The sequence below is a fragment of the Ustilago hordei genome (assembly GCF_900519145.1).
Source record: "Ustilago hordei strain Uho2 genome assembly, contig: UHO2_contig_07, whole genome shotgun sequence".
NCBI classification, from domain to species: domain Eukaryota; kingdom Fungi; phylum Basidiomycota; class Ustilaginomycetes; order Ustilaginales; family Ustilaginaceae; genus Ustilago; species Ustilago hordei.
The window spans coordinates 589,952-615,853 of record NW_024545289.1 but is presented as its reverse complement, the minus strand read 5'-3'; the positions used below and the strand labels follow the sequence as shown (position 1 = coordinate 615,853).

Here is a 25,902-nt window from a genome sequence, read left to right as displayed (position 1 = left end):
GTGTTGTTGAGGAGCACTCCATAAACTGTCCCACAATAAAATAAAAAATCAGCTCTTCTTCATAGCACAATTTTTTTTAGTCAATGTCAATATCAATTACACAGTCTTGGAGAGAAGAAGCAGGGCTTTCAGATGATATCAGACAGTGTGGCAATACAACTTATAGCTATTGAGCATTAGAGTGATGTATGGTGACATTTAAAATTATGGGACAGTTTATGCATGCGCTGTATATACAAGTGAGTGGCACTTGCCAAACATGGGTAGATCCTACTTAATGACGAGGTCTGACAACGAGAGGTTGTACCCGATCCTCGATCTCCGATCAGATCGTCCTTCGCCCGATCCCTTTCGTACCTGCTTACGTCAATCAACATCATCATATTAGAACGTCATTCTCAATAATCAAATGCAACCGTTCGTGACCCAGAGGCACTGTTTTTTATATTTATTTATTTTTTCTCTTTTTCTTTTCCACAAAATCACAGTTCAAAAAGTGGAGGTGTCGGCGTTTTTTTTTTTTTTTTTTTTCTTTTTTTTTTTTTTTTTTGGCCGTCTCATTCAGGGTCCAACCTGCTGAGCAACAACGTTCGAGCCAACACCTTTCACGACCCGGCTCCTGCTCAGACTTCATCCTGCTATACCACCATCATAGCCTCTAGGCATCGAGTCTTTGGAGGCAAAGATGCTTCGGCCACTACTGTCGCACCTTGGTGCGCAAGCAAGAGATACACTCCGACCAACGCTCTTCGCTGTCATCTGGTGTGTCTTTCTCCTCATCCTCAAACGCAACACTCTGACCGTGTCTACATGGCCAACACGTGCACGATTTTCTCTCGACGCATCCTACCATAACACAACTGAAGCTGAAACACAGACGCTGGATTGGGACAAAGTGTGGAAAGATGTTGATTGGGCTTCATACCGTGTCATGGCTTCGCTCTCGACAGTGACTGGGCTGCTCCTGGCTTTCAGGTCCAACAGCGCAATCGACCGCTGGAGTACAGCGCGAAGAAAGTGGTCAGATGTACAGGCAACTTCAAGATCACTGCTGCGGCTCTTAGCACCAACTCTACTCTCACAGCCTCTTTCTCGGGGTACAGAAACCATGCAAGGCTTTGCACACCATCAATCAAAACAAAAAGAAGCACAAGCAACTTTAGCCACGATCCCGTTCTTCAGCATCAGCTTGATGTATGAGATGCGAGGTCGTTCCATGGAGCTTTTCCCGACCGAAAGTCCATCACTTCTGCGAGACGATCTGATCGAGTCACTCCCTCCAGCACTCGTTGCAGCAGCTCATCGTCAACAGCAACTCTCCTCTGCATCATCTTCACCACTCCGTTCAGCAGAAACAGAAAAACAAAAGCAAATCGCCAATCTCAACAGCCCTCGCACCATCCATTCCCCTTTGCCCTCGCATGCCACCTCCGGCAATTCATCTCCAAATCTCGCGTTGTCATCCCTACTCCACCTACAGCAATCACTCGACGCCTTCCACTCAACTTCCCTCCTCACTAGTCCCGTATACGCCCACAGCATCGGCCTGGTCAACTCACTCACCTCACACATGACCGAACTCGAACGCGTACGGGACACTCCGATCCCCCTCTCAGTCTCACAGCACTTCTCGAGGCTGCTTGCGATTCAGACGAGCTTGCTGGCGGTGGTGGTTGTGCAGAAATTGTATGAAAGATGGTGGTTGTGTTTGGGTATTACAGGGGTAGTTACCGGTATGTTGTACGGTGTAGATAGTTTCGCGGCCGCATTAGGACAGCCTTTTGGGTTGGAGAGGGAGGACCTGCCACTGGAAAAGTATGTACAGGATGCGCAGGGGGATTGGGACGAGGCTAGGGGTTTGCTGTGATGCTGAACCACGTTCAAGTGCATTTGTAACATAGCCTGATTGGTTGTCAAGAAAAGCCTGAGTCATAGACGTAGAGTCGCCATTCTTTCACTGTTCTTTCATTCTCCGGTCGCTGGTCCTCTTTCTTTGGCTCTGGATGGAACTTCACTTCCAAATCAAACCTGTTCTCCCACCCTTCTTTCCTCTTTTGGTATCCCCTCTGAATCCCATATAGTAAAAGGGACAGGTAAATATGATGTTCAGGCCTCAGCAACTCCCAAGGCAGACCCTCTGTTTCCCCTCCTTCGTCCAGCCCAAACCAGTGTGGTTCAATTTCTTCACTCTCCTTCACCTGTCCCTTCTGCTCTTCTGTCAATCGTGCCACGAACACAGCCATAGAGACTTTCTCTCCTTGTTCGACATCAATTTTCGCCCTTCCGACCGGGCTTATCTGTTCGGAGAGAAGGTTGACGTTGATTTCTTCAGCTGCTTCGCGGATGATTGATTCTCGGGCTGTCTCGGAAGGATTGAGTTTGCCACCGATACCGTTGTATGTGCCTTTACCAAATCCTCGTTTCTTGAGGCCGAGAAGCAGAGAAGAGGTGATTGGGTGTGTTAGGAAGATTAGGCTGTGTGTGTATTTTACATCTTCTTCAGTTTGAGGGTTCCAGCTCGACGAAGGGATGAGGAGGGAATATCGATTGACGGAGTCGGAATACCAGTCGTGGGGTGGCAGGAAGATGCCGGTGTAGCTGTCTAGCTGGATGACTCTTCCGTTGGTGTTGAAATTCATCCTTGTCTGAAAAACGAGTGCTCGACAACTATCAGACGAATCGCTATGATGTCTATGTGTGAACCATTGTCGCTCTCTCGCGAGAACAAATGTCGGAAGAAACGGTCGACGCTGTTGACTTCTTCGAGGTCTAGGACGCTTGAGAGATCTCAGCCGGAGCAGTGGCCGTTGCCGATGCCAGGACCTTGTTGTACCGTTACAATAGAGAATGTGCAAATGGACCAAGGTGTAGACGTGGTCGAGTTGAGCACATCTCGTTATCCCTCCGCTTTGAGACGGAGGTCGGGAGTTGAGAAGCGGTGTTCGGTCTGTGCGCCATGTCTACTGCTCAGGGTCCAAGGATAAAGCTTCCTCCTCGGCAAGACGGACCTCATGCTGCTCGGCTCCGTTCGCTCACTGAACACACCCATCCACACCTCGCACTCACAGTATATCACATCACGGTCACACCAAGATAAGGAGAGTGGAGCGTACATTATCAGATCTACGATTCTACAGGTTCATCCACTATCAAGTCTAAGATCCATCTGCAACCAGTTTTAGAGGTTAGCCTTAGGCTCCTCCACCGACTTCCCACCCTTCAGCATTGCCTCGGCAATCTTCGCAACCTCCTCAGCCTCCTCGCTCGGATCCTTTGCCAATTCAGCAAACGACCTCACAGGGACAGCTGCCTTACTTGGGTTGAGTCTAGCTTTGAATGATGTAGCATCCTTGACCTCCTCCGCCGGGATCGCACTCTCTACCTTCTTCACCTGCTCCAGCTTCTTCTCCACCGCTGCACCGTCAGTGTAGGGGAATTGAGCAGCAAGCGAGTCAACAAGACCCAACATCTGCTTGGCAGCTTCAGCGGGCAGAGGCGTGGGCGATTGAGCCATTGCGCCACTAGCCATGTCCTTCACGGTCTCGATGGCTGGTTGCTGTGCCCTCAGAGCATCGAAGGCTTCTTTGGGAACTGGCAGGCCTTGAGCGTTGACAGCCTGCTCAAGAGCATCGACGGCCTTGGAGGAGAACCTGAGCGAAGGAGCAGCAGTGGAGTTCAAGTGAACTGAAAGCTTGCTCCTCGATGTCGAGCTGGGATGGATGTATCTCATGAACAAGTCCACCACCTCTTCCTTCGTTGTCTTGGCAATAGCTTCTACATCAGCGTATCGGGCGGTAAAGTCGTAGTTGCCGCTAAAGACAGGAGACCAGAACCTCTGGGATTCCTCAACCAGATTCTTGACATTCTCGAGCTTCTTGTGGATAATGGATCGCTTGTGACCTTCAAACTCGGCATCAGTCATCTTCTCGAGGGTCGTCTTGAATTGATCCAAGAAAGCATCCACCCTGCCTTCAAGGTAAGGAGCATCGCGTTCACTCTGAACAATGATACGCCATCCCAAGCTGCCAATACTGCGTCGGATACCGCTGAACACTAGGTATCCCAACTGCTCCTTCGTACGGAGCTGATTGAACACTGGCTCGTTGGCAATCTGAGCAAACAACGACAACGGAGCGCGAACCGAAATATCAGTCGGCTCTCCAACCTGAACGTAGTACTCGATAGCGTGGTTGATGTTAGCAGCGTTGGTCACTGGCAAGTTCCACACCTTGTTGCACTTTTCGGGCAACAACAAAGATCGACTGGATAGCAACTCGGTCTTGTTGACAGGACGAGACTTGATCGTGTTCCAAACCATGTTGGACAACTCTACGGCCTCCTCCTTGGCCAAGTTACCGTGAGCCAATACCTCCAAGTGCATACGCTGCAACAACTCAGGCAGGAACTGCTGTACTTCGGCAACCGTCAACTGCTCGAGCTCACGCAATTTCTCCTGTGGTGTCCACATCTTGTCTTGGAGCAAGTAGGTGGTGTAGTAGGTGGCGTGACGGTAGGGCTCCTCGATGGCGAAGTTCTGGTACGATCGCTTGACGCGGTCTTGGACGAGCTCGAAGCGACGGGGGTCGATCTGGAAGTTGGCGAGCTTCTCCAAGATGCTGCGAGCAAGGACAGGGATCTTGTCGTTGTAACCGCTGAGCGAGAGAGCCAATGACTGGTCCTGCGAGTCAAGCATGTAGCTCAAGCCAGCCAACGAAGCGTCATAAGAGTACTCGACAAGCGAGTCCGAGATGAGCTCGATCAGCATACGAGTCTTGATCGACGTGGCCGGTGTTGCATTGATCAGAGGATTGCGAAGAACGAAGAACACGTTAGCCTTGGGCAGGCCGAAACGGTCATCAAGTTTGTGCCAGACACGCATGCTGTCGTTGTCGAGCACAAGCTGAGGTCGCGGTGTCGGCTTCTTACCCTGTTCCTCTGCCAAGGGAGCCTTAAAGTCAAAATTGGCAGGAATGAACGAGTTGGGTTGAGGCAAGCGCAGGTTTTCAAACTCGCTTGGCTTCTGTGTCAAGAGCTGAGAAGGAAGTGGCTTGATCGAGTACTCGGTACCGTACCACTTCTCCTTGCTCTCCCACGAGGTGCTGCCATCGGGGAGGGTCTTGGCCATGACAACAACACGGCAATTCTCTTGAGTGAGGTGGTCAAGGGTGTGCTTGATCAGATCGCGGTCAAAATCACGCATGAGCCATCCTCCAGACAAGATCCACTCGCGAGGGTATGGCATCTGCATCTGTGTAGCGGTGCTGGAAGCGTAGTCGGCAGGGTCGATCTTCTCCTTGAAGCGGAACATGAGCTCGCTGAGTCGAGCCACCTCATCGTGAGTCCACTGCTCGAGGTTGCTGTTGCGGAGAAGGTGAATGTACTTGAAAACCGATTCGAGCACCTTCTCGTGGTTCTTCAAACCTTCCTGAGTCAAGTCGATCGAGATTTTGAAGAACTCAAAACCGTTAGCATCGCCTGTCGCACCAGCAGATAGACGGTCACACCATCCCTTCTTCTTCAGATGCGACAAGATCGAGCCTTCACCCTCATGTCCGATGAAATGGGAAAGGAAAGAGCCGGGCTTGGATCGGAAATGAGGTCCTTGGTCAGGAATGGGGAACGCAATCTTGAGTTTGCGAACATCCTTGACCGACTTGGCAAAGATCTGCTTCTGCAGCTGCTCCTGTGTCAATGGGCTGCGGTCGAAGAGAGGAGGCTCACGACCGGTGTTGCGGACGCCCGAGAACTTCTCGATAACCCAGCTCGTGAGCTGGTCGAGGTCTTCTCTGCCAAGAACAACAAGCTTCATGACATTGGCCGAATAGTACTGGTCGTGAAACTTGAGCAGCTCGTCGCGAACATCCATACCCTTGCTCTTGGGCTCCTCCCACAATGTCTGGTAGTTGCCGGTACCAAAGTGCGAATAGGGGTGCAAAGGGTCGGACAAGGTCTTGTCGAGCTGGAAACTGCGCCACATGTCACTCTGGAGATTCTTCTTGTGCTCGCTGTCGACAGCCTTGATCTCTCGCTCCGAGCATGATGAGTCGAAGAGAGGTTCCAGGAAGAATTGGGCGAATCGATCCAATGCACCCTCGAAGTGGTCTGGAGAGACATCAAAAAAGTAGTTGGTATTGTCCATGCCGGTGTATGCATTGGAGCCTCCGGAGTGATTGGAGAGATATTCAGAGTATTCGTTCTCTCGGGGATACTTCTTGGTACCCATGAAGAGGAGATGCTCGCAGAAATGAGCAAGGCCCTGAAGCTCCTCAGGGTCGCTGAGGTGACCGACACGGATGTCCATGGCAGCACTGGACTTGTCTGTCTTGGGGTCCTGAATTACAAGCGCCTCGAGACCGTTGGCAAGGCGTACGAGACGGTAGCGCATGTCATCCTGAGCAGAGATCTCAAGGTCCTTTGTGAAGACGGCGAACGGTGCTGCGGCTTGGGAGCCGTTAAGAGTATCGCGGATCTCATAGCCAGCTGGCAAGCCTTCAAACGAGCCGGTGCCCGTCGTCACTGCAGTCGATGCCGGAGCTGCAAGCTGGCGAGACGAGCCAGGGACGCCAGTGGTGGAAGAAGTGGCCACGACCATCTTGTTGTTGATGCTAGGGAGAGTAGCGGAGGAGATGTGACGGGCGCTGTTGGATGTTGCTGGAATACGAAGAAGCTTGCAGGTGGCAGCGGAGACTGGTCGTGCGGGAGAAGAAGAAGCAATGAGGAGAGAGCGCTGAGCAGCAGACGAGTTCCGCAGAGCTGAGCGGACTACTGCACGGCGAAGGGGCAGCATACAAGTGGAGTGCGTGTCGTCTCCGGACTGATTCCCCCCGCTGGCTGTTGTGGAGGAAAGCAGAGAAGAGTTGGAGCGATGGGCGGGTCTCAGAAAGAGTAAGAGGAGAAAGAGGGTTGCCAGCAGTCGAAGGTTGGACAGCGTGAAATGAAAAAGCTGTCACGGAGCCACGAGGTGTGCGCAGGACAATGAAAGGGAATGAGGAGAGTCGTGCTGGGCGAGCCTATCGAGCTCCGTTTCTGTACGAAAGAGTCTGATGTGGGCTCCGTTCTTGTAGGGACGAGAGTCTATGCGGTGAACGTGTAGTCCGTGTGGTGAAACAAAGGGAAGATGTACAGAAATCGGAGTGAATGCTTTGCAGTTCCTGGGTCGAGCGCTGTTGCTTACTGTAGCCACGTAAGCCTCCCGATTCCGTGCTCAGCCGGAGCTCGAGCTGCAGTGAAAATCTTGAAACTTCCGGCCATTCCATGTGGAAGGTTGGTCCCGATAACTGGCGATCGGGTAGAGTCTAAGTACGATGTCACTGCTAGTTTTAGATAGAAACAAATATACTCAATTGACTGGTGAACATGGTGAGAAGCTAGTGTTCTCAGCTTGATATATATACATTTCATACCTAACGTGGGAGTATGCTACTTCATGATCTAGCTTGACAACGAGCGGGACTGTGTTGTATCCGATCTCTGGTCAGATCGGCTCCGCTTGTTCCACGATCAGATCTGCTTTCCCCGATTACGTCCTAGAACGATCTTGCCCGATCCTTCGTTACTTAGACTTCCTGCTGGATCGTTATCTTTAGCATTCCAGTGCCGATTCAGATTAAGGGTTCGCCACTTGGATTGATTTTTATTTTTTCTCATTGTTCACTAGCGGATCTAACAGTCCGCTTCTCCACGGAGCGCGCTGCTCGACATCACTCCCACTGACACTGGAAGTCATATCAATATCACATCGTCAATCGCAGGCAAATGATGTTGGTTCGAAGACAAATGTGATAATGTACAATGCAGGGAATACCTGACACCTTATTTTGGCGTTGAAAAGGGAGACAAGTGTTCCAAAACGTGAATCGAGGGAAGAGAGAAACAAAAACCATCATATCGAAGCTTTCTCTCGATCGATCAAAGCGAGTTATCAGCGCAAGTGAAAGGCGACTTGACACTGCCTGTATCGTAGTTGTCAATGATCGACTGCACACTGACATAAAGGCCTGGACCGAGGATGAAAAGCCCCGCAGCAATGAGCACGAACTGAAAGGCGGTTTCGATCTTTCTGACCCAAGACTGACCGACCCAAAGCTGTCCCTTGTAAAGCTCGAAGAAAGCGAAGGCCCAGAAGACATAACCGAAGTAGCAGTCGAAAAGGGCACTCATCAACGAAAGCAGAGAAGAGAAGAAGGGAATGGCTTCGCCGATGACCCAGCCGAGAACCCAGGTGACGACGACGCATCCAATCCAGCCGGCCCAACCAACGGCGGTGTGGTTGTTGTAGTGCTTTGTGCCGAGGAAGATTCGAGAGAACAAGTACTTGGCGACAACAGAAGCGTAGAGGACACCGATGATGATAGTAGTGGGGAGGACGAAAGCAAAAGCGATCTTCTTGAAGACAGGTCGAAGGGTTCCGACAGCAGGGGCTGTGGTGTACTGGCCGGTGTATCGGTAAACGACAATACCGGTGATGCTGAAAAGGACGAACTCGGCGACGGTGACGGCGTAGAGAGCCTTGGGGAACTCTCGAGGATCCTTCATCTCGGCGATGAAGGTAGGGTACATGATGTGCCCTGTTGAAAAGGGCCGAACGGAAAAAAAAGCGGCAGCAGAGCACGTAAAAAAAAAAAAAACAAAAAAAAAACAAAAAAAAAAACGATGTCAGTAAACTGCTCCTTTCCTTGCGATGCTGAAACAACACCATCCATCGCTGGTTTTGGCGAGTCTATGGATGATGCTGAGACGGAGGAGAGGCCTATCTGGATAAATACCGATCCATGTGAAGATTATATTCAATACGGCAGAGAAACCGTTGACGAAGCCGGTGCCCTTGGGAGCAAACGCAGTGATGAATACGGGCTCGTCGAAGTCCTTGACGGCGGGGTTGGGACCTTGAATGCCGGTGAAAATCATGACAAGCATAATCGAAATAAACATGGAGATTGCCGAAACAATACCGAACCCGGTGAGCTGCTCGAGCTTCCTTGGTAGGGTAAGGATGATCGAGAGGATCATGATGACGAGCGAGAAGACGAGACTGCAGGTACCGTGGTTTGAGAGGGTGTTAAGGATTTGGGAGCCAGTGAGCGTGTGGAGACCCATGATGAAGACATTGTTGAGAATGAGCGCAAGAGCAGTGAGTTCGTATGCAATCTTGCTCTTGCCAAAGATCTGGTATCCGATATCACAAATGTTGAGGAGATGAGGGTGGCGGAGGCAGTATCTCCAGAGAGTGAGAGACGTGTATAGAGCGGCAAGACCGATACCGAAAGTGGCGAGGAGACCACCGGCCATACCGAGGTAGGAGAAAGCCCATGGGAAGGACAAGATTGCGAGACAGACGTACTCGGTGAAGAGGAGAATGGCTGCCTTTTGCCAAGAGAGTGTACGGTAAACAATGGTACCACCTTCTTGTGCCTGCTTGACACGAGCGGCGGCGAGGGCTTCCTCGGAGTCGGCGTTGCTGCTGACTTCTACAATATCATCGGTTGCATCGCCTTCCTTCTTGAAGGGCTTTGGTGAACGTTCGAGATCATCGGATGACGAGCCATTCGACTCGGGACGAGGAGGCAACTGGGCCTCCTTCTCGTTGAGTTGTCCGACCGCGGACATATTCAGATTTGATGTAGAAGGGGAGGTTGAAATGATGCTTGCTCGATCACGCTGGCGGCGAGAGGTGGATATGGTTAGAAAGGTAGATCGCACAGACGAAGCGTGGGTTCTGAAGGCTCGGAGGGTCTTGACCACATTAACACCAGGAACAATCACAATCTTAGCGTGATCCGCTAGAGCGACTCAATCAGGCGTGTACGCAAGTGGCGATCCCGGCGACAAAGACGGTAGCGAGGCAGCGTTGAAGACTGGCGAGATACTTGCATTCAGCAAAAACCGGTTGAACAGAGATGATGTGCTTGGAACAACAAATGTGGTCAAAGCTGTGCGGACGATGCATTGAGTTTCATTTCAGGGTTGAGGAGGATCACCGGTCACATGGCTTGAACAAAAGCAATCAACAACAAGTGGACAACCGGTTCAGCAACGGAAACGGCTCAGAGGCAAAAAGGGTCCTTCCCAACTTCACCTGCAGCGAAGGGTTCCCCCTTTTGTGCAATTGGCGTTGCCTGTGGTTGCCCACACTCACAGCACAGCACTGCACTGCGCAATGCGAAGAGACTGACGGCTGAAGTTGAAAAGCGCGAGTATCAGTTGCCAACCGACGTCAGAAAACTTTGCAATTTTCTGCCAGACCGACGAGCAGAAAGCGGCCGCAGTTCCATTGTGCTAGCGGGCGGGGGTGGCTTTGTCTGCGGTCATAACAGCCGTACTGACGGGAGAGCGGGCCGGGGTCTGAAAGTCCTAAGAAAAGCCGCCCGTGAATAATAATAATCTTTTCTCGCTCGCCTTGAAAGCAGCAGACTGGCGTCATTCCACAGCAGCTCTGCACCAAAAGTTTGCCCAGATGAATCCGGCTCCCCAAGCGAGGATCTGCTGCCTGCAATGTTCATTTTCACCAAGCTCGTCATCCATGAAAACAATTGACCATCAATGATGCATTGAGCACTCTTGTAGGATGTACAGCAAATTGCGATCATCACAAGTATCGATTGCGATGATATGTGAGGACTAAGCACAGGATAAGGACTAGTATATATATGTTCCAGCGTTCTGTGCATACATGTATGTTACAGAGATGTGTTGCCCAGTATATGATGCTAAAACAGGACGGGGGCAACTATGTAATGGTATTCGTTAACCGGCATGATACATATCCGAGTAGAGCCAAGTTGGCGTCAGTGTGAGATCGGACTAGAAGTCACATTCCCTCACTAGCACGACATCCTACTCAATCCCTGTCGCAAGACGACAGAGTCAGCAAGACTGCTCTTCTGCCCAGTTCTATTCCCAATTCGATCGACGTCTGTGGCTTTTGTTGAAGCGCCTACCGCAATGCAGCAGTGAGAGCGAAGCGAACTGGAAAATGCGCAATGAGCGAGTGAGTGGCAAACCGGGTGGCCTTTCCAACTCCGCAATCTTTGTGGCAACCAGACCAGTCAGGGCTAAGCCAGCTGACCTCAGTCTCGATAAGACTGGCGGGTTCGGTGTCCCGTCTGTCAGGTCTCGCGATCCGAAGGTAGACTGACTTTGTGCTACACCGCTCATCGCCGTTGCAGCTCTAACTACTCAGAGTGTCTCCGCTTCCCTTTCACCGGAAACTGCTCTGATAAGCTATGGATTTCTCACCACACTCACTTCGAGCAACAATGTCAAGCCGTCGTCCTGTCCTAAGAACATTAGATTATTCATATTCCTCCTGATTGGCAGTGCCAGGGCCGATTGCAGCCCTGAAGCAGCGATGTGCAAGCATGCTGTGCATGCTGATCAATGGGGTCTCTACCACTGCAGCTTTCGAGGGTGCCAGGCATTTTCAAAGCGACTACTGCTGCTGTTAGATTTCTAGAGTTAACACGAAGATCCTTAATTTTTTTGGCCTTCGCCTCCACCTCGGGATTCGGACACCAAATTTCATGGCCTTCGACATCTTCTCATTCCAAAACCTCTTGAAGGCCTTGCTTGCACCTCCAGCTCCCAGCACTCGCATCTCTATCTACAACGATTTTGTCATCCCCTATGCGGCGTCGAGCTCTTGATGCTTTGAGGGCGAGTCGAGCTCAACCTCGCTGCCTGTCCACTTCACCATCTTCAGCCTTCGCTTCCACTTCGAAAGCACCACAAGATAGCCCTGTCTCCTCTGCTTCACCACAAGCCGCACCAAAGCCTCGACCAAAAGTGATCTTCTCCGGTATTCAACCCACGGGCATTCCTCATCTCGGTAACTATCTCGGCGCACTCCGAAACTGGGTCGACCTCCAAAACGCCTCCCTCTCCACCTCCAACGAACTCTACTTCAGCATCGTCGGCTATCATGCCATTACCATGCCTCAACAGCCCTCTCGTCTTCGCACAGAACGATCAGAAATGATGGCGACCCTCCTGGCCATCGGTCTTGACCCACACCGATGCACTATCTTCCACCAAGACCAGGTGCCACAACATACCGAGCTGGCTTGGATCCTGAATTGCATCACTTCGTTTGGCAAACTCAACCGCATGACCACTTGGAAATCCAAAATCGCCACAGCGAAGAATGTTGCAGAGAGAAGCGAGGTGGATGATAAAGACCTCAGCTTGGGATTGTTTGCGTATCCGGTATTGCAGGCGGCAGATATCCTGTTGTATAAAGCAACCCATGTGCCGGTGGGAGAAGATCAAATACAGCATCTGGAATTGAGTAGAGATTTGGCTGATGTGTACAATCGAAAGTGCAGCAACAAGTTCTTTCCGCTACCAGCACATATAAGCACTCCGACGAAGAGGGTCTTGTCGCTAAGAGATCCGACAAGTAAGATGTCCAAGAGCGCACCGGATGTCAATTCGAGAATATTGATCACCGATACGCCGGAACAAGTAGAGAGGAAGATCAAGAAAGCAGTCACTGATGCAGAAAGAACACTAGCTTACAGTCCACAGAATCGGCCGGGAGTAAGTAATCTGCTGTCGATTCTGGCTGCTCTGAAGCCAGCCGACAGCTCTAATTCAAAGACGGAGGCAGGGGAGGAGGGAGGGCCATCAGAATGGGCTGCAAGACTCAATGCAGAGATCGAGGCTACGGGCGCTTCTTCAGGTCAGCATCTCAAAGCAACGCTAACAGAAGTCGTGGTGGAGACCTTGAGACCGATACAAGTCAAGCTAGAGAAATTAAGGAACGATCCAGGGTATTTGCAGCAAATGGAACAACTTGGCAAGGAAAAGGCACAGACAGTTGCACAACGGACGATGGCTCAGGTACGAAAAAGCGTTGGCTTTGACTAGGCACCTTTATCAAATAATCAGTCACCGGAAAAGATTCAATCCTTCACACTCGCACAGATAATATGTCGATCTGTGATTGATTCAGTGTGTTCGTACAAATACAGGGTATGCGTGCGCAGGTCTTGCGCGTTTCAAAGCTGGAGAGAGACTCTAAAGCTTGACGGGGGGACAGTGTTCGTTGGATTGAACGGATGGATAGAGCTTCCGCTCGTCTACCGAGGCTAGCGAGAGTCTAGGTAGGTGACGTGACGAAGTTCTCCCTTCTTGGTGACGGTCGCCGTTCGTGAACAAGGCGATCGTGAGGGGGCTTCCGGCTCCTGACGGAGGCAAGCCTTGTTATGATGGAGACCATGATGGAAGGTCCCGTCAGAAGACGGAAGGCTAGCATTTCTTGAGGTCGAGAATATCGTTTAGCTTCCGCGTTTTGACAAAGTAAAACATTTGCTGAGATCGACGAGTCCAGGATCACCTTCATCAATGAACGGAGATCGCTGTACAATGGATAGGCGAGCATCACTCTAAAAGCTCTCGAGCTTAGCTTGTACGGCAAGCGCAGCAGCCAACAAATCCTTCAGTTGTTTCTCCGTCTCCTCCAGTTTCACCTTCTTCTCCTTATTCTCCCTCGCCACCTCCGTCTTATCTTGCTGCAACTTCTGTTTCTCCGTCTCCAACCTCTTCCTCTCCTTCAGCTCAAATTTCAACCTTGCTAACATCAACTTGTGATCATCTTGCTCCCCCTCCTCTTCGTCTCCTTCCTCCTCACCCAAACTCTTCCGTAAAGTGTTGAACTCCTCCAGGGAGTGAAGGGGTATTGTTTGGAAGATGGACTGGAATTCTTGACAGACTTTGACTTCAAGTTCGAGCATTGCTTCTTCGTACTTCAAGTTCTGCAGGGCTAGTCGGGCTATATCTACTTTGGAACGTTCTTCGGCAACGCGAGTTTTTTGCGACTGGACATCGGTGTAGATTATGCGATTGAGTCGTTTCAGGGTCGAGAAGAGCGGTGTAGAGGCGGTAAGGAGCTGAAACGCCTGCTGACGGGACTCTGGTGTGTGAATTTCATCGTCAGTTGGGGTCTTGAGGTCGGATAGCTTAGAGAGTGTGGTTAGAGCTTGCTTGAGCTCCTGTAGATGATACGAAGAGGAAGAAAATAAAGTCAGTCATGGCTCATGCAACAAATATGGGTCGACCAGTGCTAGGTATGGTGGCTTACCTCTTCTGTCGACACCATCGTGCCTCTACAATCCTGACCAGAAGCTGCAAGATAGAGTTGTGGTCGTGTGTCTGTCGAAGATGGTGGAGTGTTGGTACGAGGAATCAAGTTGAAATGCTTCTGTTTTTCCACAGCCCGAGTTCCGGAAAATTTGGTCAAATTAGTATTGTCGATCAAACATCACTAATGGAAAACCTCTCATCCTTTACTGTCGATGTCTTCTTCAACACACAGACACACACACTCCCAGATGGCTGAGCTAAGATATACTGCAGAACGAGAGCAGGGTATCATATGAGTACAGGAATCGACATCAGGAAGTGGATGCATCAGGCTCCAGCGTGGCTCTGCGCCACTGTCTCAGCCTCGGCCGTCTTCTTGGACGAGGTCCAAGCGGTCTCCTTTGCAGGACCGAACGACTTGAAGGGATGGCTCATGTTGCGAAGACTTGACATATACGATAGCTCATCAGCCGACGCTTTTGACGCGTCTCCAGCATGCTCTCTTTCCGGCGCAGCCGGCGTTGAGTAAGAAGTACGATCCGTCGGCGAGCGCATCTCTCCGTAGCCATCTGTATCGACGGCCTGACTCGAAGGTAGCGACCCTGACGCAGGCGCCTGAGTCGAGCCCCTCAAGCTGATCTCTTGCACCTCTGCATCTCCTTCTTGCGCAGTCTTCATCTCGAGCTGAGCCCTTTCCTGCGCAAGCCTTGCAAACGCCAGACGCTGGAAAGTATGCATACTCTGCACGAACTTCCGTCCGACCGAGTCCCTACAGAGCCTCAGGAAGAAGTCCACCACCGAATCCCTCGCCGCCTGCGACGGATGGAACAGCCCCAGCGCCAACGGCAACAACCCGCCAGTATGTGGTGGTAGCAGCGCCAACACCTCCATGATCTGATCGTGCGTCACCACACTTTTTGCAATCATCTCAAAGATCAAATCCGACTCTCTCGGTAACAGCTTCCTTGCCCTCCTCAAGCGACCAATTTGATGCGCAACATCAAAGTTTCGGATCGCCTGTGTATAGCCTCCGTACTTTTGCAGCTCTTCCGCTAGCAAATGGTACGCGATGGTCGAACGAAAACCCTCGATCCGCATCTGATTCGAGATAATCTCGCGCATCTCCGCATCACGATCCACGTAGACCGGCCCTGACCCAAGCTGGCCGTTCAAGAAAGGCTGACATGTCGGCGCAAGCGATGTGCGGCCATAGAAATGCTCTTCGTGCCGAGCAACACGCTGAACAAAAAGGGAGACGTATTCTTGGACGCGCGATCGGATGAAACGCTCGCCAAAGTGCGCAGCAATAGCATTCTGCAATTCCTCCATAAACAAGGTGTTGCTTGGGTCGCCGCGAGCATCTTGTTGAGCAGTGTTGGAGCGGTCGCGGGCTGATGCGCCGCCCAGACTAGAGCCTTTGCTCGGCATAGATGAGCTGCTGACGGTTCCAGAAGCATTTGTCGGCAAAGCACCAAACTGCGCAAGCTCGGCATCAGCAGCTGCTTTCAGATCATGACTCGTGGCAGAAGAGACGCTCCCAAATGTAGTTGATGCAGAGACAGCGCCCACGCCTTCACGCGGCATAGTCGCGGACCGCAGCAGCGACTGTGAAGGTCCACTCGCGGGCGATGCAGCAGGAGCAATATCCTTAGCCACCTGTATACGACCAGTCTCGACGTTGAGCAAGAGATCCCATGCATGCAGGTCCTCAAACCGTGGGTTGGTGACACCAGCAATGTAGCCTGGCACCTTTTCAAGGTCGTCTAGATTGAGCAGGTTGGTGTACGGGAACGCTCTTGCTGCGAAGCCTTGCAGCACAACACCACATCCCGAGCCGAGTGCGCAAGCGCCAAGCACGTAGCTGGAAACTAGGTTCGCCGGCTGACCATATCCCAGAAAGATAACGCGCTTTTGCGTGACGAGGGCGTTGAATAGAACGATGATCGGATGTGTCAATGGACCGTTAGTGTGCAAGTGAGGATGGATCGGACCCGTGGGGGTTGATTGAGGGCCCGAGAAGGTCTGAATGAGCTTGATCAACGAGTACTCGCCTACTTCCTCGGGGAACGTTGTCAGCGGGACACGAATAGGCAATGGTACTGAGCGATACGTCAGAACGGAATCGAAGAAGTGAGTATCACGAGGTTTCGCGCCGGGGAGCGGACTTGTTGAAGTCGATATAGACCTCCTGCCTTGTGAGCCGGCCATGCCAGCAACGGAGTTAGCTGTGGATGCCCTGCGTGCACCTAGTGCGGGCCGAAGCGATGCTGCGCTAAGCTTCTTCTTGAGCGACTTGGTCTCGGATGAGAAAGTCGATGTGCTGTCTGTACGGCGCCGTATCATCTCGACTCCGCCAACGCTGCTTGGTGATGAGTGCGCTGTCTCGATCTCCTCGCTTGGTGTCGTTGGTGCGGCCGTCGATGCTGTTGACGTTGCTGCTGTGCCAGTTGTTGCTGCTGCGTTAGCTTCGAGCTCGTTGCGAGACGCAGCCACAAAGCGCTCTTCGAACAGATCGCGTCGATCCGAGCCACGAAGAACAAGCTTCTCGGCGCGACTGAATGATGGTGCCGCGGACAAATCCAAACGATTAATCGATTCGTACAGCCGGGCAAGACAGTCTAGTCCGGGCTCCTTGAAGTAGTCGTCAAGGGCGAGCAAAAGGGCGGGCTTAAAAATCTCGATGAAAGGATGCCGAGTACCGATAGCCATGGCTTTGACCATGGCTCCACGACGGACCGAGTTGTCGTGCTTGGTGCGTACAAGATTGATGACGTACGTCAGATCGTGGGACAGCCATGAAGAAGGAACGGTGGAAGCGTGTGATTGCGAGGTTGCGTCGTCTTCGGCAGCATCTCGAAGTGCTGGGCGCTGTGTACCTGGCGGCTTAAGGAAGAAGAAGGTCCAATCTTCGGTTCTTGCATGGACACCATCTGGGAGCATGAGCTCCGCCAGCATGTGCTCGTCATAGCCGGTCGGGGCAGGGTACTGGTGCGATAGAGTAGATCCGCGATCGATATCGAACTCAGCAAGCATGCAAAACGCGCAGTAGCCACTGCCGCTCTTGTTTGTTGCCGTTGCTATCGCCGCCGTTAGTTCAGCCGCGGCGGTACCATCGCGAGCATCGGTGATCGACATAGTGTAAGGCTATCTCAAGGCCGAGATTGGCCATGCTGAGCAAAGGCGTGTGTTAATATGGAAGCGCTGTGAAGGTGACCGTATCAGCGTGGAGCTGGCGTGCAGGGTGCTATCAAGTGCAAATAGCGGCCAGAAGCGGTCCGAGCCAACTCGTTGTTGTTCAGTGTTCAGTGAGCCAGCATCGCGAGCGCCACGTCCAAAGGATGATGTCAGTGGCGATGCACTCGCTCGTGCGTACTACGTATAGCCTGTGGCCTGTCGCTTTGCCTTGAGGGATGACAGAGCTTGTGGTGAAGATAGAGAGATACAAGGTCGTGAGTCTGAACTCGAGACTTCCTTCTTCGATCGGCTCTTTCGCCTGGAACCAACAGAGTGAACCCTGAACGAGCTTTCTTTCCGTCTGGCTTGTGCATGCAACACACAGACAACTGTCAAAATGCTGCCGAAGGAAGCGATCCAATATGATGATACATGCTGACATAAACGTAATCGGGGATCTGACGGAGCAGATCCGTCCAGAGATCGGGTACAACACGGTCCTGCTCGTTGTCAAGCTAGACCATGAAGTAGGATACTCCCACATTCGGCATGTACCTCATAGATGTATATATCAAGCTGAGAACACTAGGTTTTCACCACGTTCACTCAGTCAATCGAGTATATATGTTTCTGCCCTTAAACAATAGGACATCGTACTCAGACTCTCCCCGATCGCCAGTTATCGGGACAAAACTTCTTCACATTACAATAAGCAGTTCCAAAAAGACGGCGTGTTGCTGTTTCGGAATTTGAGCTTTGGGATTTTCTGGTCGCATTATTTCCTATGTTAGTTGGGTGAAGTCACGTGAGTCAACACGGTGCATCCGCGTTTGCTCGGTGACGTGACAGAGCCTGAAGGCATTTTTGTGTGTCTCTTTCCTTATGTGTTGTGTAACTTAAGCCGACGACGCCTTACCTCCTCTTGACTTGCCTTCACCTTTCTTTTCACTTCGATATCGGCCTCTTCTGTTCGCCTTCAGCTCAACGTCGACTCATCTGTGCCCGCCATCACGACAGCTGCTACGTAGGCTACGCAGATGCGTTCCTAAAAAGCTTTCTTCGCTGGACTCCCCCAACAATAAACTATCGCCATGCCAGCCAGGGTAGCTTCGGCAACACCTGCGATCAGCAAAGCTGTTACACCTGCTGCCACCACAAAAGCTTTGCCAAAGACCCGGACAGCGGCAAAAAGAAGTGCCGTCAGTGCTTCAACCTCAGCAAGGCCAGTAGCGTCCGCGACAGCAACGACGAAGACCGCGGTGACAGGCACTTCGCGTACGACTTCAGCCACGACAGCATCGAGAACAACGAAAGCGACGTCTTCAGCAGCTTCGAGACGCTCGACGTCCACAGCCTCCGCGTCTTCTTCCACTCGAGCTAGCTCCACCACCACTACCACCACCACAACCGCTTCCTCTCGCACTGCGTTCAGCTCCCCCATCACACCAGCAAGCGGGCCATCTTCCTTGACAAGCATGAGCGGCCCTTCAACGGCTAGATCTGCTCGTGCTCGAACAGCTCTGATGCCTTCCTCCGTCAATGCTGTACCAGCTCCAAAGAGGGCACCAGCAACAATCGTTAAGGAGACCTGGACTGAAGCGGAGATTCTCGAAGCGCTTGCGAAACCTAAGACCTTTCCGTTGTCCCTGCCCCACTACGTGCTGCTCCAGCTGGGGACAACAGCCGACACGCTCCAGCTCGATACTGAGATAGGCTCTTCTCCGAACCTCGCGACTGCTCCAGAGAAGCTTTCGTCTGCTCGGAGCGTCTACTTCTCGAAGCAGCTTGTCAACGCTAGTCTTGCTTTTCTCTCAAACCTCACGAGCTCAAGCTGGTCGACTGCTACTGTCGAAACTCCGAGTGAATCCTCTCACGTTCTTTCAGCCATCAAAACCTTCCGCATCGCGACGCGCTTCCTGCTGCTTCCCCGCGATGTGAGCTCGGCAAAGCAGAAGCAGCTCGAAGTCGAAACCGTCATTCTTCGCTCCTGCAACAAAATCAAAGCTTTGGGTTTCGCCGAGACTGCTCATGCAGACTGCTGCTACCTCGGACGTATCACAGCAGGAACAGACGGGAACAGCTTCGGCTGCGAAATCGTGGCTTCAAACATGCTGCTTCCGCCAATACCTGATGACGCTTCCGCTACGTCAGAGCCTCTACCGACACGCATCACTTTCCTCGTCAATCTACAATGCAGCAGCGCAATTTATGCCCTTGAAACTGCATCTTTGTCGTCACTTGATTCCATCTTGATAGACTTGAATCACGAAAACGGCCCATTAGCTTGGCAAATGTACGCTCGACGCCATGGAGGTGAACTTCGAAGTCTGGATCGCGCTGCATTCTCGATCGAACGTGCCATTTCCAAGGCTTTGCAGCGTCTAGAAGCGCCACACAGTCAGGATTACCTTCCGTTGCGCACGCTTGCCTTGCAAATGCTCGTCCAAGTCAGCGACATCGACCTTTCTGCCTTTTGGGAGCGTGTCGCCCGTGCTGGAGCGTCCGTGCTGAAGTTGGCTCAGAACGCGGGTCAAGACATTGCAGCCACGTACGATGTCGTTCAAGACACTTTCGAAATGATCCTAGCCACAGCCGCCAACGCCATGGACAACTCACAGGTAAGCAGTAAGATCCAAGGCGAGGGATTCCAGCGCTTCTGCGAGCTCTGGCTCAACATCGCCCGGAAAGCTGGAAGCGCAGCTGGCGTAGAACGCGCCGCCGCTGCGATGGCGGGTGCCGACACAAATGACGCAAGGAGAAAAGATGCTCGATCAGCAGATTCTCCTATCGCATCACAGGACTTGGATGTGACCGACCCAGAAGCAAGCTCAGCAAGTCCAGCACCGGCTACGATTTCGCAAACCAATGACAAAGACATCGTCCGTTTCTGTGCGATTCTCACCGGCAGCGTACTTACGCTCGACAAGATTCTGGCAGGCACCTGTGGAGCAGATACGCAAGCCAAGCTCGACGATGCTGCCTCAATCCTGGAGTTCCAAATTGGCACCTGGCCTGACACCGTATCGATGGCATCACAACTCAAGCTATATCGTGTTCTAGATCAGCTTTACCGTCGTTGCTGCGGCAAATTGGGCCACCAAGGCACCAACAGCAAAGGTCAGCCGAAGCCCGACACTACAGCGCCAGCAAATGTCGACCAACTCGCACGCGCCTGTTTTAAGCTCTTGACCAGCCTATGCAAGTGTTCCAACATATCCCCTTCGGCAGATCTGTTTTCCAATCACAAGTCTACACCAGCGCGAACCGTAAGCCTCCCAAGTAAGGAAGCCTGCCTGACGGACATCATCTACGGCTTGAGAGTGCTCGGCAACAAGCTCTTCTTGATGTCGTCGCGCAGTGCCCGCGACGAAGCACTTAACGAGATGAAGAAAGGTCGGGACTTGCTGCAAAGCGACCTGGCCCAATCCCTGCCAAGGGAGACGCTCTCGGAACAACTTCGTCTCCTCAGCAGCAGCTTCCAAAATCCTGCAGGTATTCTCTACAACGCCTCAAACTACGTCGAAGCTGTCGAGTTCCTCCGTCTTGCTGCCGACTGTGACCACGATTCGATACAACTATTTCAGCAAGCTGCTTGTGACAGCTCGTTATCGCCGGCTACTCAGCAGGAGCTCGAGCAAAAGTTGGCTCAACGGCAAGGAGAGCTCAGCAAGAAACTCAGCTACACCGCGGTGTCATACCGATTCGCTGGCTCGAAGCTGGAAGCGTTGCAGACGTTCAGGCAAGTGCTGCTTTGGACTACGCCTGCTGTCCAAGAGCAAATCGCTCAACTCGCTGGCAACGACAGCATCGTCGAGTGTTTCAAGTTTGCAGAATTGAAGGTCCTCAACAACGCCATCAAAGCTGTCGTCGATATTTCCGTTCATGAACTTTCCTATGACCTCGACTTGAACGATCAGGAACACAGCATGACCAACTGGCTGCTGAGGTGCACGAAGCTCGAACCAGGCGTCAAAGGTGCCATCCTGGAGCAAGCAGCTCACTTCCTGGGTGAGCGCTCGCATCTTTCAGGTTCAGCTAAGGCGTTGTCGAACGTTCATCGAGCGCTACTGCAGATCTACGACGCCGACGCATTCCCACTTCGTCGCGCAAGGACACTAGCCCAACAACTGGAGGTGGATGTGTTGTCACACACGCTGCAGCTCTCGGAAGAACGTGTCGCTCAGATGGAAGAAGAAGCAACGGCTTGCCTCGACCGCCAACAACTCGAGCAAGACGAAGGTTTGCGTCGTTTCCTACCGCAGTATCGCACTTCCGTACTACTATCAACTGCCCTGCATCTTCGCTTGCGCAAACCTTTCGAGGACCCCCAAGCTGTGATGACCAGAGTGGAAGACGCCTGCAAAGGTCTCGCTTCCGCTCTGGTTGCATCTTGCAAGGAACCAGCCACGCCACAAGCGTCGCGCACTTCGCCCAAAGCAGCAGCAGTGACGGCTTCAGTGACACCAACCGTCATTAGTGCCTCTCGCAGAACGGCAGTTGCTTCTACCAAATCTGCTACTTCGACACGTAAACCACTTGGACAGCGCTCGGCTCCTCCTCAAGCTGCAGCGACGCCTGCTGCTGAGCCCAAGACGCCGCCCTCCAAGACTGGCAAGCTTGCTTTCAGCACGTCTACATTTTCTACGACTCGCCAATCTCCCCAGACGACCTCAAGCATTCGTGTCAGCAATCTCGACCGAATGCATCAGTTTTTTCAGTCTCTCCTAACCTTCCACGAGGCTTTCTCTGCTCTTGCGTTGACTCATTGCAGCATCCAGATTCTCAGAGCTGTTCGTCAGGCAACTTGCAACGGCAGCCCAGTGGCGCCAGGGTCCGAAGAGGTCTTTTGTCGTGCATCTGCCGACCTCGCACAAACCTATCTCGGCCTCGGCAAGATCAGCCGGGCGGACACCGTTCTAAGATCTGCTCTCAACGTCTTTTCAGAGGGCAAGATCTCAAGCTTTCCCACGAACAAAGTGGTGCTAGTGTCGCAAAACATTCGCTTCCGATGCCTGATGGTGCAAGCAGAGCTTCTCTGTCATGAGCGTGACCTTGTTGGTGCACAGGCGCGGTTCAGTGATGCACTCAAGCTTGCCAAAACACCAAGCAGAAGTGACAAAACGAGCCTCAACACGATGGAACGCCTCGAACAGAAAGACAAGCAAGCAGTGGCCTTCGCGGTCTGCGCCCGTCTGCAACTGGCACGAGGTGACCTCGCATCCAGCCTCGAGTCGACCAACTTGGCGGTGCGCCAATTTGTGCGTCTTTGCACCCTCCTCTCCCGCATTGCGCAAAAGACACAAACACATGACTCCGACGAGATTCAAGCAGCTTCTTCTGATCCACCGGCGCCCTCGAGTGATGTTGTGATGGAATTAATCGACAAGACGAAAAAGCAAAAGAGCAAAGAACAAGAACAAGAGCAGCAGGAGCTTCCCAAGTTCTGCGGACCTACGTTCACCAGCTTCTTCTGGAGAGCCAGTAGCGCTTTGATGGACGCGTATATGCGCCTCAGCAGGTTGCACAGCGTTCGCGGCACGGCCCTTGATGCCGAGGCTTTTGCAAGTGAAGGCATCGACTTTGCCACTAGCATGGGCTTTGCTTTGCCGCTTGCTTGTGCTCTCATCTATCGTGGCGAGCTGCGACTCCAACTCAACCAGACCGAGCGGGGTCAGCAAGACTTGTCCCGGTGTCTCAAGATCCTGCAAGACACTTGGATCCCGGAAGCCATCTCGCTGTCCTCTGTCCAGGGCGACTGCCTCATGCGAATCGAGCAGCTCGGCGAGGCACTTCGCTCCTATGTCGCTGGCGAGGCCACACTCCGATCGCTCAGCACGGCTTTCGCCGATACTGAGGTCGCAATGCCTTCGCCCAAGGCTCAAATGCATCACCGCAGAAAGTCCAGCACAACTTTGCCTGCTGCACAGATGCGTGCCAGACTGAGCAATGGCTCGAGCATTGAGGCGGTTCTTCCCGATCTGCAATTGCGACTCTTGCAGAAACAGGCTTGGACTTTGCACCTGATGGGCGACTCCGAAAAATGCGAAGAGGTCGCTGAGAAAGCAGCCTTTGTTAAGGATGGGCTGTCTAGCATCGACACTCGTGTTGATCAGTTCGTCTTGGAGGGCAGAATTTCACTGCGGAGGGCACTCGAGCATCTTAAAGACGACCACTTCTTCAGTATGCTTCCCGAAGCTGCCATCTCAATCCCTATGGTCCCTTCGGTCAGCGTACGCACACTTGCAGCCATACCAGGCTCGAATCAGGCCATCTCGGAAGAGACCGTCAAGACGGCGCTCGGCATGTTGACGCCGGCGGACTCGGCCTTCCGTGAAGCGCTTTCTCTGGGAACATCGCACTCGCACTCGCTCGTGTTGCGTGAAGCATTCGCCAGTCTCGCACAAGTCTACACTACGCAGGCAGCTTTGGGTAGGAACATCAAGATGGCAGCCAACACTGCTGCTGCATTGCTTGACTGGGCTTCGAGCGTGTCCGTCCGCCGCACCTTGCTGACCTCCGTCTCTGCGAAGTTGAAGCCTCAGACTTTCGCAGTGGATGACCAGGAATGGCCGAGCCTGGGCGGCGACGATCAGATTAATGCCAGAGGCACACTTATGGTGCGGGGACGTGTTGAAGAGAGTCATGGTGACTCTGAGGACGACGAGGAAGAAGCGCTACCAAGTCGCCTCGCTAAACTTTCGCTGAACAAGACCAAGCGCATCTCTAAGGAACCAATCGCCCCATCGGCGAGCCCACTGTCCGCCTTTTGGCAGTCCGTTCTAGCGCGCCATCAGCAAGCACAGCATGATCCTGCTTCCGTCAAGAATCTGCTTCCACGCAATTGGACTGTCATCTCGATCACGATCCGACATACTGACAATCAGAATCTCGTTCTGACGCGACAGGACGGCGGTGGCGGCATCGACGGCTGCAGTGCCAAGGAGGCGGTATTGTACAGCCTGCCAATGAATCGTCGCAGTCAAAGAGACGGCACGGAGGAGGAGGAGGAGGAGCTGACGCTCAAGGCGGCGCAGGAGAAGCTTATTGAGCTCGTGCGTCTCAGCAACGACGGCATTCACGGCATGAAGGAGGTGCAGAGCATTGAGGCACGACGACAGTGGTGGAGTGAAAGACAGCGAATCAACGACGAGCTGCGAGACCTGCTCCAAGGCATTCAAGATACATGGCTTGGCGGCTTCAAGGGCGTCTTCTCGGAGCCTACGTCGGATGCTCGAGCCAACACGGCACTACGAGCTAGATTCGAGAAGATCGTTCGCCGTGCTTGCTTCCCGACTGCCAACAAGCGGCCAAGTAAGCTGAAGTTGGACGACGCTGTCTTTGAGTGCTTTGCAGGTCTTCCCGCCGACTGTACAGATGAGGATCTGGAGGACCTGGTGCACTATGTCATGGATGCATTACAGTTCAGCGGCTTTCAGGTGGCAGTGGATGAGATCGATCTGGACGAGACGGCGATGGACCTGCGCGGAGCTCTAGAAGAGTTCCACGGAAAGAAGGCGCAGTCATCGCCGAACAAGACCAGCATGGCTTACGTCGCAGTGGATGAGGAGGAAGAGGTGCAAGATCATCATATCTTCTTGGTGCTCGACAAGGACGCTTCGATCTTCCCTTGGGAGTCAATGCCGATCCTACGTGGCAAAGCCGTCAGTCGTATCCCGTCGATGGCATTTCTTCAAGATCGCATCGAGATGGCCAAGATCTCCTGCCACGCAGGCGATGCGGATGAGGAGGAGAATGTCGATATGGATGACCACGAGTTGAGCCCGCTACAGAAGGGCAAGCAAGCACATTCTCGATCGCGCTCGCGCTCGCCCACAAAAGCCTCGCAAACTGCGAGACAACCATTGGTCGGCAAGAATAGGAATGCTACGCAGCAGGATGGCTTGGACGATGCAGCCAAGATGTCAGCGTGGCAAGTAGCGTTGCGCAACGGCAAGCTCTTCAGCATGTCTAAGCGCAAGACATTCTATCTTCTCAATCCGAGCGGAGATTTGCAGCAGAGCCAAAGTCGGTTCCAGCCGTGGCTTGAAGGGCGGGGTGCGACGCACGGATGGAAGGGCATCATCGGTCGACAACCCATCGTGGATGAGCTGCCAGGTGCGCTTTCCTCGTCAGATCTGGTGCTTTACTTCGGGCACGGTGGTGCAGAGCAATTCATTCGTTCATCCAGAATTCGCGAACTGAAACGATGCGCCGTCACCATGCTCTGGGGCTGCTCTTCGGCTGAGCTTCAAGACAACGGCGACTTTGATCCCACTGGAACACCGCTTAACTACATGTGCGCCGGTGCACCCGCCATGGTCGGCAACCTGTGGGACATGACGGACCGAGAGCTCGACTCGGTGTGCGAAGGTGTCTTTGGTCGTCTTGGATTGATGGAAGCTCGCGAACGTGGCCAGGTTGGCTCATCGGCACGCAACATCAAAGTGGACAGCCAAGGTAATCTAGAGGCAAGTCGACCACCGACCGAGATGTCACTTGCTCGTGCCGTCGCTGAAAGCCGCAATGACTGCAGATTGCCTTACCTCACTGGCGCTGCCACTGTTGTCTATGGTGTGCCTGTCTATTGGAATGATCATTAGAAGGCTGGATTTTGACCAAATCTCAATCTGTTCATCACGAAAACTTGTA

The 25,902-nt window shown here is 52.7% G+C and overlaps 8 protein-coding genes across 8 annotated transcripts; 3 read left to right on the top strand and 5 right to left on the bottom strand.

The window, feature by feature from the left end:
* Positions 1-685: 685 nt before the first annotated feature.
* Positions 686-1,867, top strand: UHO2_03978 (uncharacterized protein; the record flags this gene model as incomplete). The annotated part of the gene is made up of 1 exon (XM_041559935.1): positions 686-1,867. The coding sequence occupies one exon, from the start codon at positions 686-688 to the stop codon at positions 1,865-1,867; it is 1,182 nt and encodes a 393-aa protein (XP_041415869.1).
* A 46-nt stretch (positions 1,868-1,913) lies between these two features.
* UHO2_03977 (uncharacterized protein) lies at positions 1,914-2,639 on the bottom strand (the record flags this gene model as incomplete). Its single annotated transcript, XM_041559934.1, has 1 exon — positions 1,914-2,639. The coding sequence occupies one exon, from the start codon at positions 2,637-2,639 to the stop codon at positions 1,914-1,916; it is 726 nt and encodes a 241-aa protein (XP_041415868.1).
* A 539-nt stretch (positions 2,640-3,178) lies between these two features.
* UHO2_03976 (uncharacterized protein) lies at positions 3,179-6,787 on the bottom strand (the record flags this gene model as incomplete). The annotated part of the gene is made up of 1 exon (XM_041559933.1): positions 3,179-6,787. One exon carries the CDS (start codon positions 6,785-6,787, stop codon positions 3,179-3,181), a length of 3,609 nt encoding a protein of 1,202 aa, XP_041415867.1.
* Positions 6,788-7,908: 1,121 nt separating this feature from the next.
* Positions 7,909-9,606, bottom strand: UHO2_03975 (uncharacterized protein; the record flags this gene model as incomplete). Its single annotated transcript, XM_041559932.1, has 2 exons — positions 7,909-8,567; positions 8,766-9,606. 2 exons carry the CDS (start codon positions 9,604-9,606, stop codon positions 7,909-7,911), a joined length of 1,500 nt encoding a protein of 499 aa, XP_041415866.1.
* A 2,016-nt stretch (positions 9,607-11,622) lies between these two features.
* Positions 11,623-12,864, top strand: UHO2_03974 (putative MSW1 - tryptophanyl-tRNA synthetase, mitochondrial; the record flags this gene model as incomplete). The annotated part of the gene is made up of 1 exon (XM_041559931.1): positions 11,623-12,864. The coding sequence occupies one exon, from the start codon at positions 11,623-11,625 to the stop codon at positions 12,862-12,864; it is 1,242 nt and encodes a 413-aa protein (XP_041415865.1).
* A 518-nt stretch (positions 12,865-13,382) lies between these two features.
* Positions 13,383-14,095, bottom strand: UHO2_03973 (uncharacterized protein; the record flags this gene model as incomplete). Its single annotated transcript, XM_041559930.1, has 2 exons — positions 13,383-13,988; positions 14,078-14,095. 2 exons carry the CDS (start codon positions 14,093-14,095, stop codon positions 13,383-13,385), a joined length of 624 nt encoding a protein of 207 aa, XP_041415864.1.
* Positions 14,096-14,406: 311 nt separating this feature from the next.
* On the bottom strand, positions 14,407-17,214 carry UHO2_03972 (uncharacterized protein; the record flags this gene model as incomplete). Its single annotated transcript, XM_041559929.1, has 1 exon — positions 14,407-17,214. The coding sequence occupies one exon, from the start codon at positions 17,212-17,214 to the stop codon at positions 14,407-14,409; it is 2,808 nt and encodes a 935-aa protein (XP_041415863.1).
* A 1,130-nt stretch (positions 17,215-18,344) lies between these two features.
* UHO2_03971 (uncharacterized protein) lies at positions 18,345-25,853 on the top strand (the record flags this gene model as incomplete). The annotated part of the gene is made up of 1 exon (XM_041559928.1): positions 18,345-25,853. The coding sequence occupies one exon, from the start codon at positions 18,345-18,347 to the stop codon at positions 25,851-25,853; it is 7,509 nt and encodes a 2,502-aa protein (XP_041415862.1).
* Between the last annotated feature and the right edge of the window lie 49 nt (positions 25,854-25,902).